Here is an 18283-nt window from a genome sequence, read left to right on the forward strand (position 1 = left end):
CCCGGATATGTATATGTATGTATATATATAAAAAAGGCACAAAGAAAAATAAAGCAGAAGAAAAAATTCTGAAGTACCCGACCGCGGATTCGAACCAGCAACCCCTCGCTCCCCAGTGCGCTGTGTTAGACAGCTCAGCCAAACGCCATGTATGCTCCGGCGAAATAACGGCGAGCTATTTATATACACCACGTACCGCTGGTGGTAAGGAAATCTCAGAGGAGCGTGAGAGTGTTTTCTATCACGCAACGCTCCTAATTTTCTTTCATTTCGAATACTGCCTTTGAGACGCACACGACAAAGTGGCCATTTTCTGTACCCACTCGGGATGTGGAAGGAAAAAAAGACAACACCGGGTGCACCTTGTATCAGACGCCCCCTGTGGTAGCAGACGCAGAGGGTCACTCCACGCACCACAGTTTAAAAGAAGAAGATATATCTAAGAGCGTCTACATTCTAAATTTCCCCACTTATATTAACCACAGGTTTCATGGCCAATCCCCCGTAGTGGGTAAGAGCCAGGAATTAAGGGTGAAGCAAGCAAGCAAGCAAGCAAGCAAGCAAGCAAGCAAGCAAGCAAGAAAGTGTCTGATTCTCCACTGTCGACACTTGCAGCGTGTTGCTCAAGCACATAGGCGTAACACTGTGACAGTTGTTAGTTCACCCTTGCCCTGTGCATGCCTGTGCGTTCATTTAGGGAGTCCTTCTTTGTGCTTCAGCGGCACGCTGCAAGTATCAAGCTGCTTCTGGTACTTCGCATGACATTTCAATTTCTTGCTATCGCATTCATTGCTTCGCCCTTGCGGTGAAACTGTGACTTTTTGGAGATAACGTAAATATACAACAACGCAGAGGGTATTACGGTGGCCCCATGGGAGCCTTCATTAGAGAGGTGCATAAAAAGACATCCTTGGGCGCGTCTGTGTGTTCTGTGAACGCCTCATTTTCTTGGTATACCTAGCTAGAATAGTACAGACAGTACACAAGTAGTGTACTCTACCCTGGCGCTGCTTGAAAAATCATGTTGCTAACTCAGCCTATTTTGCCGATGAAGCTAACGTCTGCGTCAAAATTCTTGCTTTTGAGGCTGTTTTGGAGCGGCTTGGCGCAGGAAAACAGAATCGTATAAAAAATGTGCAATAAGCGCAGCTGCCTCGCCCCTGTGCACAGCCCGAAATAAAAAGTTCAGCACAAAAAATCATACGCAAAGGTAAGGTGATCCGCTGGTGCAAGTGAGATAACTCGCTGCTTTCCACGGCAAGATAAAGCCGCAACACACATTCATTCAAATACAGTCAACTGCCGATTTTTCGGACGCCTGATTTTCCGGACATGCTCGATAATTCAGACGCTTTCGCGGCACCGTCACCAGTCCCATAGACGTCAATGTATAAGAACGTCCGAAATTTTGGACGCTGAAACTCCTTCAGCGTCTGATTTTTCGGACTTTCTGCCCAAACTGCGAGTCCGAAAGGCATTAATTGAAGACCCCACCACTGCCACGTCTCATCTTGTAGGTTCGAACCAGCGCTTTCGCGAGTCAATCTGTTTGCGACAGTAGCAGAGTCCGAAAGTCAGCTTTGCCGCAATGCCGAAGTGTTATGGGGTGAAGCTGACCAGAAATTCAAAGGGGCCACCATTACGGTGCCGTGAGGCGATGTCTTTATGGATAAGCAGCGGAAATGCACGGAGGCGTGATGGCGGCAGGTGGCAAACGCGCCAGTACGGCTTAATCGCTGACAACCCTTAAGATAAGCATCTTCAGTTAACTGCTCAGTGGTGCATGTGGCCTAGCGCAGTTGCATGCGTTACTGCACGCATTTAATAGGCAAGAACCCAAATGCACCGTGCTGCCATTCATGCTGCCTCTTTGTGTGAGACCGCTAAGTGCGCCGCACAGACGCGCTGCCTTCATGAACGAAACCAGCTCGCCATTGCCGTGCCCGTGTGCGGTCAGGTACGGAGTGGGCATCACGAATCCTTTCATGACAAATGCATGCGTACGCTACAGCAACAGTACGTGACGATGTCAGCTTAGTTGGCGATGTGCTGCACACAACTAGAAACGATTGGCTTCACACGGCAGCAAATGCTGCGTATCGGCAGAGATTCAGCTATGTGTGTTAGAGGTGTGCACGGGCTCCGGGTAGCCCGAAAGCCCGAGCCGACGCATTTTCATCTCGGGCCCGGGCCGGGCTCGGGCTACTTGGAGTTTTATCGGGCCGGGCTCGGGCCCGGCGCAAAGCCCGACTAAAGCCCGAAATATAGAGAATGAGCGGGAATTGTTTTCCAGCACGCATACACTGCAGCACCTTTTCCGCTACCGCCCTTTACAGCTTTTCCTCTCCATTCGCTAGTTTAAACATAAGGGGAGCTCTCCGATTATCTCTCTATGGAATCGTCCGCCTGTCCATCTGAAGTTTTAGTCTTCTGGAAAAACAAGCAGCAGAGATATCCCAAGCTTGCTAGGCTGGCAAAAAAGATATTAGCAATTTCGGCGACGAGTGCAAGCAGCGAACGCAACTTCAGTTCGGCGGGCTAAATAATGCAAAAGCGCCGCACTTCTTTGAAGCCGGAATCGTCGGTCTGCTTGCTGTTTTTGCATGACAATATGTAATCTGTGTAATAGAGACTGTTCGTCGTGTGTCGTTTGATCATATTTGAGATGCTCAATCAAATGCCAAATTACCGGAAAACGATGTTTCCTTTTCGCAGCGAACCTTCAAAAAGCCGGGCCGGGCCCGGGATTGTGTTTTCGTACGTCGGGCCGGGCCGGGCGGGCTCGCAGCCCTTTGCCGTCGGGCTCGGGCGGGCCTTCGACAAAGTCAGCGGGCCCGGGCCGGGCTCGGGCTCGGAAATACGGCCCGTGCACAGCTCTAATGTGTGTGCGCGCTTTTACGTGCGCACATGCATCGGGGAAAGCCGGACTAGTCGTCCGCTCGTCTGCCACAGTCTTTGTGTTCTGTGTCATCGTTTCCAAACGCTCTATGCGAGAGAGAGTCGTAATCTATTCCGTGCTTTGCTGGTATCAGCGGCGCTCATCAAGAGACGCAAATATGCAAGTGGCGGTTGGCACGTAGTTAAACGGAGTTCGCGGCAGGTCCCAAATGTACTGTATTTGTGAGAGCCCGGGCGCGCACCAAAATGCCTGATAAGTGTACTGGGAGGCATCAAAGCTATTTCGGACGTGGCTGTGGCGATTTCACTGCTTGAACGGAATAAAAAAGAACGAATTCGTTTTTTCGGACTGCCCGATTTTTCGGATGATTTCGCGGTCCCTAGGGAGCCCGAAAAATCGGACATTGACTGCACTGTTGCTTCCTAGTCACAGGAAGTTCTGGTCTGACGTAACAGAGTGGTGGCATTTCCTGTGCGCCGGGTGTGGTCAGTTTCAATACCATCATGAAAGTTCACAATGAATATCTCAAATTTAGAGCAACTTTCATGATTTAAAAAAAATGAGCATGCCATAAACTGTCGTACTCAACAACTTTCAAATATGAACTGCCCTTAATCCAGTAATTAAAAGTTAGTTAATCTTAATATAATAATACCTGGGGTTGAACATGCCAAAACCACGATATAACTATGCGGTACACCTTAGTGGAGGGCTCTGGAAATTTTGACCATCTGGTGTTCTTTAACGTGCACTGACATAGCACAGTACACACGGGCCTCTAGCATTTTGCCTCTATCAAAATGTGACTGCCGCAGCCGGGATCGAACCCACGACCTTTGGGTCAGCAGCCGAGCACCATAACTGCTACCCCACTGTGGTGGACAATTAACGATCTTATGTTAATTAGTCAATTTGATGTAATTTTAGCTGCAGCAAAGTATTTTCGCCTCGACGTATAGATCGTGTGCGAAAGTGATGGGAGCCTGACTGTCATAGGCTCTTTATTAAAAATCTGTATTGTCTAAAAAAAAGAAACATGAAGTACATATAATATTCTTTATGAAAATGAAAAAGTGACAGACCTTCTTCTTAAGTGTTCTTCTTCGGCAGCAGTGGCAAAATGGCCCTGCTTGTGTTGCACCGGTGAATCTCCTGTGACGTCTTCCTCATCCGACAACATGCTGCATGTGACAAAGAGGAAGTTAAAAGTGAACAACACAAAAGAATGGACAACCAAGCAGTTTATCAAACCCACATTCAAGAAAAGCACACACAATAGAACTGAAAATGTCTTAGACGTTTCCAGTAACGTACAAACTCATGCGCACCTCCACACACTGCCGCTACAATATGAAACATGGTTTCCAATGTTATGAACTTGGAAGTAAATGCAGCAACTAAAGTACTATTACGAATATTTATCCTCTAATCTAATAAAAGATGCGCTAGTAACAACCAGTCCCACTTAGTGTACTGTAGCACCTTATCACCTTTTAGCCCTTTGAGGGTTTTCGCCGTACATGTACAGCATTGCCTGTATGCTTAAAACGCGCGCCTTTTTCGATAATTTCTCTTGCTTGGCATGAGCTGCCACACTTCGGGAATACGTGAAATTTTTCTCATGTGCTGATGTCTCTCCAATGTCTTTATTTGCTTCGTAAAGTGGTGCGCCCACGGTGCGGCTGGCTTATAACGCGCACCTTTTTCGATGATTTCTCCAGCTTGGAATGTGCTGCCATGCTTCGGGAATATGTGGAATTTTTTCCGTGTGCCGATGTCTCTCCGTTCGTTTTTTTTTTTTTTTTTTTTGCTTTCCAAAGTGGCATGGCAGCTTTCACTTGTGCATGAGAATGCGCACACGCAGTGCGGCTGGTTTCAGTTTCGTCCTTCGGGTGGTTATCGCTTCTCGCACCCACACAGTTGATGGCTGTCTGGTTTCTAATCTCTCAAAGGGTGACCACTTGTGACTCTCGTTTATTGCTCCCCGGGGCGGGATTACATCTGTTTCCGTGCAGCGCTAAATTACAGAAACGACGCTGCCGTGGTTGCATTTCCTGTGTTGGGGAGCACGCACATTTTTTACCTAAAACTACTCTGGTGCGTTTATTTTTTTGATGTCTGTGAGCTATGTTTAATACAATGCATAATCTTTATTTATAATAAATTGTATAAGTGTCTGTTTAGGATTTTGCTTGATGTTACTACAAATAAACCATGTGTATGTAACAACAAAAATGATTTTTTTGTCACTTTACTGTCACGCAAAAGAATTTTAGACAATTTTTTTCTTAAATAGAATCGTCTGAAGAATTTATTTCAACAATAAAAAAATTACACATTTTTGGACTGCATTTCATGATAAAATTCGACCCTCAAAGGGTTAAAAGTGTATTGACACACAAATTTTCAGTTGTTTTAATTTTTAGCGTTGGCTACACTGGCCAAGCCGGAGCGGTTTCGCATGCACGTACAAGAGCCGTACTGCGCATGCGCTAGGAGCAATGACATCACACGGTGCACCGGAGCCGCCACCCGCGCCTCGCCGATCTACGCATTCCAGAGGAGTGACGTCATAACCATGGCAGCGTTGCCCGGTCTCTATGGCCCCAACACTCGGCGCAGCTCCAGTGTTGGGGCCATACAGACGGCAGCGTCTCATGCCCGGTCCCAACACCTGGCGCAGCCCCAACGCCCGGCGCAGCTCGGCGTTGGGACCAGGCACGAGATGCTGCCGTCTGTATGGCCCCAACGCTGGAGCTGCGCCGGGCGTTGGGGACATAGAGACGGCAACATTTTACTACACTGACCACCAAGCCGTTGTGGCAATAGAGAAATGGCGTTGAGCAAAAAATAAATATACACGTGTCACATAATGCGTACACCATGTGTGCGTCATTGAAGCAGCAGTAAGCATGATAGTCAAGCTATCCTAGACAACCAGGAGAGCTAAGAATAATCAGCTGAACTTTAGCACTCATTATGTACTATATCCTGGCATAGCCGAGCTAAGCCACTACAATTTTTTTTTCATCATATGAAAGATCATCATATGAAAGGCCTCCTTCACAGCCTAGACAATGTACTGGTAAGCGCAACTGCACCCTGAAAAATTGATTACAGCATGTCTTTCAAAGCTACTTTCAGTTCCTACTTTACTTTCAGCTACTTTCAGAAACGGTATGAGTTTCTTGTCACGTGCTTGCACAAGATATTGTGGCGTTTCCAGAGCAGCTCCACTGCGTGGCTCTATTGGTGATGCACAAGTGACTATTTGAACGTTTTTGGTGATGTGCTAGCAGCCATATTGTATCTTTTTGTACCTGACATCATCACAACTAGCCATACTGGTGCGTGAAGTCCCCAAGATTAACACTGTAGCTCGACATCATGCTACTGTCGATGCTAGTAGGTGCACCACACGAAAGTTTATTTTGATATCAAAATAAAATATCTTATCAGCATTGACTGAATTTCACACTTACTCAGAGCGGTCTCTGTACACAGGAGATTTGTATGACAGAGTTAACTCAGCTTTGAAAATTGTTGTCAGTACCCCTCTAAGGTTGTATATAAACATCAGCAGGCTCAAACACATTGCTCAAAGCTTGATGGATTATTTAGGTATTTGGTGTCAGAGCACCAGTACAATCCTGCCTTGTGGTTCATGCAGTTTCTCATGCTTCATGACACATCATCTGAATATGCTTGCAGAACAGTTGCCCTGTGACAGGTGCCACCTGTTTCATCCCACTGTTAGCTTGTGCTATTCAAGTGTGACAGTTCCAAGTAGTACTACTACAGACGTGACTGTAAAATGCAGCAGCAGTCGACCAACATTATGGTGCACTTATTTTGCTTCTATTCTATCACCTCAGACTATTATGCAGTTTATAAATGCAGTTTCTCATGCATATACAGAACAAGAGATATCAGTCATTAAAATAAAAATAAAAATGCATCCATTGCAAATGCTAACCCTTGCTTCTCAACAATCAGTTTTCTTTTGTAGTCCTTCAGGAACATGGGCTTCTCCTTTTTCTGTTTTTCCTTCATTGGCTCGCCCTCAACGTCGCCTGTGAAAGAGAAAGGAGCAGAGTAATAAAAAACCGAACAGAAATTATGTGTACAAGCGTTTAACAAGTGCAATGAATACCCACATATTCGAAAGGGAATGAAACGGGACTACATCAAATGATCAGTCAATTCCCCCAGCAATTCTTATAACAGCCATACATCAATATAATGAACACAGATATAGTGAAGGAGATCTAGATCCAGGATGTTTCCTGCCAATAACAGCATGTCAGTTGGCATCGACTGGAAGTGGACTGGTGGCGCAGCAGCAACCGACGCGTATGATGGTAGCGGCAACGTCGAATTTACGTTGCTGGGAGGCGTGGCAGCAACGTGCGGGTACGTCGGTGGGTGAGAAGCATCTGGCTGGACGTGCGTTGGACAGGTCAAGGATGTTAGTTCCTCCCTGATGATGTCTCGCAAGGCCGTTGCTGAAGGCTGTGTAGGGCACTGTGAAGGTGGCAAGAAGCCCATTGACCGCAGTTCTTCACGTATGATCTCCCTGATCACATCGCGTAGGTCACTGTCCGCCGTAGGCGGTGTTCGACAGTGCCTGGTTGTAGGCGGACGAAGTCAAGTTCATCGAGGCGCTGACACGTTGTGACGACGTCAGCGACAGTAGACGGATTCTGAACAGTGAGGGCATTGAAGGCAACAGGCCCTATACCTTTCAGAGTGTGGCGTAGTCTGCTTGACTCCGTCATTGATGAGTTGACACACCGGCAGAGCGCAAGAACATCCTCGATGTACGACGTGTATAACTCGCAGGGATGTTGTGTGCGAGCATCGAGGGTCCTCTTCGCAAGAGCGGATCGAACAGCAGGTGTGCCGAAAACTTGGCGAAGCTGCTGCTTGAGGCCAGGCCAGTCGGTGAAATCAATCTCATGGTTGAAGAACCACGTCTTCGCAACACCCGTGAGATAAAGGGAGACGTGACGGAGCTTGTGAGGATCGTCTCACAGATTTGTAGAGCTTACTCGTTCATAATTGTCGATCCAGTCCTCCACATCATCTCCGCGGAGACCGGTGAAGATCGGGGGGTCACGCTGGAAGTTGTTGATGACATAGAGAGGTGAGGCTTGCGGCCCCGGGATGGGAGCGGCATGGGCGTCGGCTAGCTGGTTCTGTGCCATGCTGGGACAGTGGGTGCAAGCGGCGGCCCGAACGAAGCTCCAGCGAGTAGACGGGGCGAGGAGAGGACCAAGGATCGCAAATTCACCTCCACCACGTATGACGTCGCAGTCAGAACGACATTTATTTGGTCGTGACATCGGGAGCGAACAAGCGCCATTACCATGATGATGAAGAGCACACACCCGCAGACGATTATGATGAAAGACAAGCGCGTGATGATGATTAAAATAACGCAGAGATGAGGAAGAAGTGCATAATAGATGCCTACAGTATACAGCAGACTCTCATTTAACGGAACCTGAAGGGACCAGGAAAATGTGTTCCATTTAACAGGAGTTCCGTTTACTGAGAGGGGAGCAGGGCTGCAGAATTCAAGCACGAAACCAATCATACCACAGGCAGTTGTTCCATTTAAGCAGCAATTCCGTTTAAGAGATTTCCGTTTACTGAGAGTCTGCTGTATATGTTTACAATAAATATCAGATATAGTGAAGTAATGTTTATGCGTTATAACTAGGCTTGCATTAGAACAAACGAGGCTTCAGGACAAAAAAATACGCTTTCTCATACCTAATGCCACAACGGTGACTGAATGCAAAATTGTTCAAGCTCCTAAGAATAAAGAAAGAAAAAAGAAACAACCAATGGGTGCTAAAGCAACTGTTAAAAAATATATGTAATATGTGCTCTAACAGGCACAGTCCTGGTCGACTGAAATGCGGTACTTGGCCTGTATGACAACCGGCGCATTTTGCGACTAAAGTAGGCATTAGGCAAATGCATTGGTACATATCATGAAGTCATGAGCATTTGTGACGAATTGTGATTGCATTTGTAATACAATATTTTCTGGAGTTTTATGTCCCAAAATGATGAAATGTTTATCAGGCATGCCAGAGTGGAGGGCTCCGAAAGTTTCGACTGCCTCAGGTTCATCTATGAGCACCTAAATCTAATGGCATCTTCGGCTGGTGGCACCGGCATTGTTTTCTGTGCATATTCGGCTGGGGTGGCCACGACACGAGTGCACGCCACCGCACCACCGTGGAGATTTGACAGTGGAGCGTCGCGCAATCCTGTCGTTCAGCACCCGCTGGCAGACCATGCAGCGACGTCCCATCAGTGCAGGCGTAATTTACAGCTACCACTGCCGCAGAACACGACCGGACTGGAGGGAAAGTTGCATGCGCTGAGCATCATCCGGCCTTGCTCGCACAAGGATAATTTTGCTGTCGGGATTTCACCAGACAGTGAAGGTGATACAAAAACTGCTGTAACCTTCGTCAAGTCTGTGCAAAACTCATGCAGCACAAGCGCCTGGAGAACAGACGAGCACGCAATGGACACACAGCGTCCCGTAAACATTTCTAATCGTCTGGTTTTCCGTCGTTTGCACTCTAATTCCCAGTACAAATCGCCCGATGGAAATTGTCATCTGCTGAATTTCGACTGCAGTGTGCCTCTTGCAGGCGACGCTGCTGTTGCATATTCGAGTTCGCTCGTTCACACGTTCGTCTGGCCCGTAGCGGGCCTGAAGCTCAGGCAGTGTTTGACCTAACCTCCCTTCTGCCGTCACGGTGCGAGTGCCGCCCAGCCAAAGATGCCATAAGTAAATAGACCTCCAGCATTTTTGCTTCCTTCTTTTTGCTCACCGCTCATGCCGAAAGCACTGGCCAGCAGACAGGCTGATTATCACATTTTTCAATAAGCGAGATACCAAATAAGAGATGGGCTGTGCAAGTGCAACAATGACGCCTCGTGCTTACAAAGAAGTCATAGGCAAGAAAATCGTACCACATGGTATATATACGAGGGCGGTCCGATAAGTACTTAGCCTTCAAACGAAAAACGAAAATTTTGGAATGGCGTCGATTTATTTCTCAACATAGTCCCCTTTCAACTTTATACACTTGACCCAGCGATCCTCCAACTTCTTTATCCCGTCAGCGATAACTTCTTCATTCGGCGGCGATAACTTCTTCATTCGACTCAAAATTTTGTCCGGCAAGTGACTTTTTCAAGTTGGGAAACAAGAAGAAATCACTCGGGGTCAAATCTGGAGAATAGGGTGGATGGGGCACTACTTCGTAGCCCAGTTCGACCAACTTGGCCGTGGTGATGGCGCAGTTGTGAGCTGGCGCGTTGTCATGGTGGAAGAGCACCTTTTTCTTCACCAAATGTGGCCGTTTTTTTTCGCAATTTGGTGTCGAATCGGCCCAGTAATTCAGCGTAGTAGGGTCCTGTCACCGTTTTGCCCTTCTCAAGGTAGTCGATGAAAATCACACCTTGAGAATCTCAGAAAATGGTGGCCATCACCTTTCCGGCCGATGCGACAGTCTTCGGCTTCTTCGGAGCAGGTTCTCCGGGTGCAGTCCACTGTTTCGACTGTTCTTTGGTCTCTGGTGTGTACCAGTGGATCCATGTTTCGTCGACGGTCACAAAACGACGCAGGAACTCCTTCGGATTACGCTTAAACAGCTTCAAACAATGCTCTGAAGTGGTCTCACGGACGCGCTTGTTGTCCGGAGGGAGCAAACACGGCACCCATCGCGCAGACAGCTTTCTCATGCCCAAAATTTCATGCAGGATATGACCCACGAGGTATTTTGAGATGCCTACTGTCTCAGCTATCTCGCGCACCTTCAGTCGGCGGTCTGCCAATACAAGGTCGTGGATTTTTGCCACGTTATCGGCCGTGGTAGCCGTTTGCAGGGCGCCTGGGCGAGGCTCATCAAAAACAGACGTGCGACCACGTTTAAACTCGTTGAACCAATTTTCCACGGTTGCCATCGAAGGAGAAGACTCACCATAGACGGCCTCCAGTCGCTCTTTCATTTCGTTGCGCGATTTCCCTTCTAAAAACAAGAATGGAATCACCGACCAATATTGCTCTTTTTCCATTTTTAAGGGACACACGAACATCACCTGCTTCCTCAAGCGGCCAAAACAAAACTGCGAGCCCGATTCGACTGGACCTTCGCATGTGTCCCTCCAAGAGAGCGTACTTAACGTCACTATATGTCTCATGCGATAGAGTCGCGCTCTCGCGGTGAGGCTAAGTACTTATCGGACCGCCCTCGTAAAGGCGTACTATAAAAAACAACTTTCAAAAGGTAGTGCACTAAGTACCACAGTAGTAGGAACAGTGTTAGCACAGTGCGATTAAAAAAGAACAAGACCAATAAGTGTTAGCAAGAAGAAAATGACAAACTTAAAACAACGTTCTTTGGTTAAAGGCAGGTTCATTGGATGCAACGAATCCATGTTTATGCGACAAATATACTTAGCAAAACCAGCAGAACAGGCATTGCCAACACTTCTCGAACGTCACCTGAATGTGGATATGGAACAGTTTCACTGGGACAGTCCCCACCTCCTTAATCATGATGAATGTAGTTTGCGCTTTCCAACCGTAGTTCCGAGTACTACAGATTCGACTGATACAGTCAGCAGCAGTCGAGTGCATAGCCAGAAAAGTATTTTTTTCAGATATCATTTTCAGATACTTGTGAGCTTAAAAGGGCCGTGAAACGTTTTCCGAAAATTTTCAACTACGTGTATATTCGGAATCCTGGTCGTTCCATTCAATACTATACCTCGACTCGTTTCATCATCCTGGTTCATTTAATAGCTGTAAAAGCACAATTACGATTCCCTTCTCGCGTTCCCCTCAACTATACAGCTGATATCACTTTAAGTCAGCCAATGAAAAGTCTCTGTCGTCGACAAAACATGGCAACGCAGCGATGTTTGCTGAGCCATAGTTGGCCGAGGTTCGTAGCATCATACAGTAGCATCAAACGCAGTAAAGACGTCACCGTAACGCCTTTAAGATTTTATGACACACACAGTTGGCATAGCGAGGACTAAGCCACCCAAAACACACTGTAAAACACAACACAACCAGAAAGAAAAAACTGGGACGCTGCACCAAGCGAGCGAAGGCAAGAACACACACGCGACGGATCCTGGATGTACTTGAAAGCGGAAGCAAGCAGATCACGTGCTGTATGTGCAGTGTGCACAGTATATAACTCAGAGCGCAAAAGTTGCTCTGTTATTTGTTTCTTTTTGAGGTTTCTATAAATCTATTATTTTAGAGCAAATCAAAGCTAACGCAGTGTTTATAACTTCCCTTACCGTGACGTCACGATAAGAGAAGTTAGTGCCTAAGGCGGCCGGTAGTTCCGCACAGTCGTTTGGGAGCTCAATTAAACTGCGATTTCAAACGGGCTTCATTAATTACAGACTGAATATTGCGCCGAAATATTTCAGAATCACCATGTCTAATCTTTGTTAAAGTAGGGAAAATTACAACCGGGCAGCTTCATTTTCTTTTCATGACCCCTTTAATACTACAAGTTACTGATACTAAGCTGCTGCTTCATTGAGGAATTAGTTTGCGAAAGCGAAATTAAACATAAACATAAACCCGCACAAAAAATTGGCCGTGTATCTGCGTGCTCCGCTGCAAATGCCGTATAAAGACGATAGAGGAGGCGGTGCGTGAGATATGGACGCCATCTGGCAATACGTCGGGAAACGTGAGCTCGTGCAGAGGGTTGCCTTCCTCCGTGGCAGAGGGCGTTCGTCGGCGCGCATAGCATTTTCAGAGCAGCCGCATTTTCAGCGCAGCTTAAGAAACTAGGGTCTTTAGAACTACGTATCTATTGTTATGATCGGCCTGCCTGGCTTGGCGCCGCTTTGACGCATGAGACGTTGCGGCTAAGACTACCCTGATTTCTTCCGGGTCAGCGGTTCCAGAGATGCCCCAAGAGCGGCGACAACACGAAGGTCGTTTGTCTAATATTCTCAGGTTGTCTGCGCCCCTCGTAAAACCCTTTGGGCACGCCTGACCAACTGACAGTTTAGGAAGAGTTGTTGGCCGTCGAGGCGGCTTGCTTTGTCGTCAAGGTGCCCCGGACAAAGGACCCAGCGTCTGGGAACCGTCTTCGGATGCATTTCCCACGTTCTCCGTGGTGCCTTGTTGCCGCTGTTTCCACAGTTCGTGGTCTGCCTCGCGCATAACCATCATTGCAACAGACTGCGAAATTGACTTCCACGTAAGACTCAACGTCTTCGTGCTGTGCCGTGTAGTGCGCGGTGGGCAGTGTTTTTCCCTCGCCATGGGACGAACTGCACGTGCCTCTTTCTCCTTTCGTGGGTTGGGAAGGAGGCGGCGTTTCACCTTCCCCTTTTGGGGGCGGAGGTGAAGATGGAAATTTTCATTGGACTGTCCTGGCCTCCATTGTTTTTTCCTACAGGGAACCCTGGGAAGGCCAGCACATAAAATGCGAGCGCCGATGCGCTCCCGACGAGCTCTCACAAGTTCTCTCAAGCTCTCACGAGCTCAGAGAGCTTCCATGATGCTAACCCCATCATGTAGCAACACGCTATCTGTAAATATGTAATAAACGTTACTGTTAGCAGCTCCGGGCTCCTCTCCTCGACATCTCCCCGGGACTCTGGCTGGCTCCGGTCCTCTGGGCAGAACCCCGACTACATCACTATGTATTTTCTATTAAAGGAACACACCACCTAATACTTACCTAGTGATGTTGCGCCTCAGATATGCGTAATATTTACTCTTTTTGATCGACAACGTTCACAAGTATGAACAGCCGTACCAGTTCAAGATGGGTGGGCGGTAAGCCAGTGGTTCAACTTTGGCCGGGTCGCTCAATCGGGTGACAGACAGACAGACAAACAGAAAGACAGACAGACCAAAATTTCTGCGTTTAAGCTCCCCAAGAAAGACTATCGTCTTTAAAAAGGAAATTGTCTAACCTGTAGGCTCGAAAAACACTATGTCCTTGTCGTAAATCTTCGGGTCCTTGCTTTTAAGGGCACTGAGGGTCTCCAAGAACTTTTTCTCAAGCGTCGGCGTAAGTTCCTGTCACGGATGTACCACAATGAAGAAAACATAAAGCGTTAATAGATTTTTTCCCAAAAAATGAACACAAACTAAAATATCAGCTGAAGTATTCACCTCGGCATCCTCATCCTCCGATTCCGATGAACTCGAAGACGAATCCAATGTGACGTCGTCGCCATATTTGTCCTTCACTAAAAGATATAAACGAATGAAACAGCGCGACGAAAGTATCATCAAGGTAGGTAAACGGTCTCAAACAAGAACGCGCACCCAAATCCCGCGACCACATGGCTTGCTTACAAGCGTTGCCATGTGTAAACATACGAGCGGTGGCACACAAGCCGCAGTGGCAAGAAATAAATGAGCTGTCATTACTAACATTTCTGAAGTTCTTCTTTCTCTCTCCACTTGTTGTAGCTCTTGGCATAGTCTTTGTTCAATTTAAGCTCACCAACATCGTCGGAATCGCTGTCAGAACCGCGGAAGAGGTCGGCCATTTTCACTCGCACATGTACGTAGGCCAGCGTTGCTAGACAATACAAAGCCTTCCGCCAAACATGATGATGATGCTCCTGGGATGATCGGCCAATGGATTTTCACGTAACCACCCGGGAGGATCGCTCAAGAGTCACATCTACTTGCCTAAAATAAGTAGGCAAAATACAGGAACCTTTGGCACTACACCAGACTTGTAATGCACAACTAAATTATTGAAAATAGACTGGTAACCTAAAGAAACAGTAGGCTGTTCCAGGAAGCTTAGTCGAACAGGACGGTGTCCTATGGTGTGCGGTGTTTAGGGGAGTTTCATTCAGCTCTGCTAGGATACCTGTTTTATTTTTCTTATGTTTGGCTGACGCCCCATCAAACGAATAATCGCAATTAAATCATTATTCGGGAAAATGCCGAATTATAATTTTTCCTTACAAAACACTACTGCCAAAGAAACCCCAGTGCTTGTCGAATTGTTGCCGCGGTGCTACAGTTGACCTGCCGAGGAGGATCGAGTTCTCGGGGGGGTTGAGAGACCGCAGAGTGTAGGGCCCGATTAAAATATAGAGACTTTAGGCCCGACATTGAGGACGACTTTTCTTTCAGAACAACTGTATTTACATATGTACAGAGTAACGATGTTTATACCCAGACAACGCAAAGGCATCCTAGGGACATCCAAATGACATCCCTTTTGGGAGTTCGGGACATCCAAAAGACGTCCCACACAAGGTGGAAAAACATCCCAAGTGATACAAAAAAAGACCTTTTTGGGATGTCCCAAAACTGCATGCGTGTGGGATGTTATTGGGACATGTGGCCACTTTTTACTGCAGGATTATTTCAAAAGGGTGGGACATCTGCTCCCATAACATGTTAACTTGCTTCATCGCGCTCGACCACCGCCTACCTGAGAGAGCCAGTTGCCTCTCCAGGAAAGCATCCCTACCAGCAAAATTTGCTTGGCCCAAGCATGGTAAATCATCAGTGGCCAAGCTGTCCATGAATGGAAAGTTATTGGAGGCCAAGCAAAATATGAGCTTGGCAGTTGTAACAAGCCTACCATTGGCCAAGCAAAGGAAGGCCGTTCTTGGCAAATCATTGGAAACACCTCTTGCCATGGTTGGCACTGTAGTGGAACACCATGCAATAACCAAGCATGTTCTAGATATGGAGGCCAAGCATTTTGGCCAATGTAATTTCTGGCACATTTTTTGTAGTTTTTTGTCTTGGATAAAATTTGATGCCCGGCTACTTTTTTCTACATTTTTGTCTGTACCCCCCCCCCCACCCCCCAAACAAGTCACAAGGCAAATATTTCTGGTGCTTCAGGTTTATTTTACACTGAATATATACAAGGCAATACGCCATTTTTATATTCCTTCCTGAACTCTTGCGATTATAAAGTGTTGCTTGGGCTTCTGTTGGAGTCTTTCATCAAGGTGGCACGCCGTCTTTGCATAAGTGCACCTTCTTGATCCACTTTTTGTTATGTCCGAAACAGCTGCGTCAGTTGTGTTGAACAGGGTACGTCTGGCACCTGTGAAATACAAGGAGACAAAAAATCATGAGCTTCTCTTTAAAAAGTTATTTCTCAGGCTTTCAACAATTTTCAACACATAGCGGGAACATTTGTTGGAAGGCTAATCGGTTATGCATGATTATGAAGATCAGAACACATGCACGGACCGGAAGAGTTGATTGGACAGCATAATACATATTTTTTTTCACTTTCAACTACAAGTTTATTAATGGAGTAGCTTGCGTAGTTTTGTGAGAACCCCGTCAATATGAAACAAAAGATGAAGAAATACAACAAAAAATGTCCCACTTAATCTTCTATCCTGGCACCCTCTTCCAGAACAACATATATTCTTTCAAATTATAAAAGATCATACTTTTTTTTTGCTGATAGCACTATGGAAGGAGCATTGGCGCACGAGCACTCTATTATGTCCTTGTTTTCTTCCTGTACGTATGTCCTTTGAGATTTATGAACGTTGCTGGGATAGTCGATGTACCATAATGTTGTAGTTGCCGGGGAGCTTCTGTTGAGTCCTGCTGCTTAGCAGTGCTGCTGACTGTTAAACAAAGAAATTGGTTATGTGCTCTGGTTCTCGGCTCCTAAAAATAGGAACTCCAATAAAACAGAAAATAAGATGATCGAACACTGCACTGGAGAAGCATCTTGGTAGTAGTGAAACTGTTTGTTTCAATGCTGATTCTTGCTCCTGATGGCACAAGTTGGCAGTATTCATGAAGGCAGCATATATAAACTCTGAAAATTTTTTATCAGTTGGACAAGTTTCCAAACAAACATCAGTAATGCAGTATGTGCAAATATACTGGTCGTGGTGAAGCATCTTCTAAACAACTACGACCGAAATATCACAACATGGAGAAGTCTACATAATACTGAACCTCATAATGAGGATGTTGTCCTGCAGAGCAGGAGAGAAAACTAGAATTTGTTTTTTATTGACACTTACCAAGGAGAAACAGCAGCACATTTGCCAGGCTTTTAAATGCTAATTTGTTCTCAGAAACCCAGCTGTACTTCTGTACGACCATTTTAGATACATGTGCTGGAGCTCTCTGTGCATGGCATCTTTAGCACTGCTGCCATCTTCTAGGGAGAAATAGCTGATCTGTAATAAAAAAAAAAGCAATAAATAAATTATTAAGTTTATCAAAGAAATGTTACACATGTTTAAAAGCTTGGAAAGAAGCCTTTATTATATTCAGAGGTTGTGGTGCCAACAGAAAGATAACCTTGCAGTGATAAAACAGCATTATTTCATCACTTGAAATATTCATTATACATTCTACGCAGTACTTGTGCGGACTGACAAAATCTATGCCTTCATGGTGGGAAAATTGTGATTAAAAGTAATAAAACCCCGTAAGAATTCAGCATGGCAATGTGGCAACGCGAGGCGCTCCTCCAGAAGCGAACGAGAAATAGCCGCGCACGCCGACCACACGCCACTCGCTGCTACGTGTTAAAGGGCATAGTATACGAAGCTCGACGCTGCTTGATACAAAGTACGGTCATACTGCATACTAAGTGGAACCTTGCATTTACCGAGATGTAGCAGCTACAGACTGCGTCAGCGGCTCGGCAACTGTCTTTCGGACCATGCAGGGGGCAACACCTCAGGTGGCAGTCCGTTCAGTTTATGTCATATCGCGAATAGTTTTCACAGAAAACCGTGGATCGCTCATGAAAAATTAAGGCGAATTGAAGCGATGCTCGAACACCGTACAGAAGAACGTTTGACATATGCCCGGTTTTCACTGGTAACATGGGAAAACTACGGCATGTGCAATCACACACATTGAAAAGAGTTAGGACTACACATGCACTACGTACGCAGCATCCGCGATTTTCGCCTCAGTGAACCTCGTCATCGAATCCCATATTGCATAGAGGGAACAGGGGCAAATAGAGAGACTGCTGAAATTTACTCACCTTCTATTTCAACTTGAATTAGAAGCTCGTCGCCCCCCTGCACAGCACACCTCCACCTTCAACCAACGCCATGCGAACAAGGAACAAGGCACAAGGCGCCGCCGCCGGCCGCGCCGCGCAGTCATACACGCGTGGTTGGAGAGTGTATTCGGTACATGCGAATACACGCTTAAAGCCACATTAACTGCAATATTTTTGATGACTTGTGCACTATTACACAAGCGCATAACGGCCGCTGCAGTTTGTAAATTCGTGAAAATTGCCTGTTTGGATGCATTGGTGAACTATTTTTTTTAGCGCACTAAGGTTGTGCACAGGCCGAACCGTGCCGCGCGCG

The 18283-nt window shown here is 46.5% G+C and overlaps 1 protein-coding gene and 1 long non-coding RNA gene across 2 annotated transcripts in view; both read right to left on the reverse strand.

Annotated features, from left to right (window-relative positions):
• Positions 1-14531, reverse strand: part of LOC119404639 (protein KRI1 homolog) — a 101241-nt gene extending 86710 nt beyond the window's left edge. The window contains exons 1-5 of the mRNA XM_037671214.2: positions 14362-14531; positions 14097-14173; positions 13895-14000; positions 6876-6972; positions 3982-4080 (exon numbers count right to left, since the gene is read on the reverse strand). Coding sequence (XP_037527142.1) covers positions 3982-4080; positions 6876-6972; positions 13895-14000; positions 14097-14173; positions 14362-14479 — 497 coding nt within the window. The 5' untranslated portion in view covers positions 14480-14531. The remainder of the gene's footprint in view (positions 1-3981; positions 4081-6875; positions 6973-13894; positions 14001-14096; positions 14174-14361) is intronic.
• Positions 14532-15797: 1266 nt separating this feature from the next.
• On the reverse strand, positions 15798-18036 carry LOC119404641 (uncharacterized). Its single transcript, XR_005186336.2, has 3 exons — positions 17947-18036; positions 16964-17122; positions 15798-16014 (listed from the first exon to the last, which is right to left on the reverse strand). It is a non-coding gene; the product is annotated as an uncharacterized LOC119404641 (long non-coding RNA).
• Positions 18037-18283: the final 247 nt, after the last annotated feature.

The sequence above is a fragment of the Rhipicephalus sanguineus genome, chromosome 9 (assembly GCF_013339695.2).
Source record: "Rhipicephalus sanguineus isolate Rsan-2018 chromosome 9, BIME_Rsan_1.4, whole genome shotgun sequence".
NCBI classification, from domain to species: domain Eukaryota; kingdom Metazoa; phylum Arthropoda; class Arachnida; order Ixodida; family Ixodidae; genus Rhipicephalus; species Rhipicephalus sanguineus.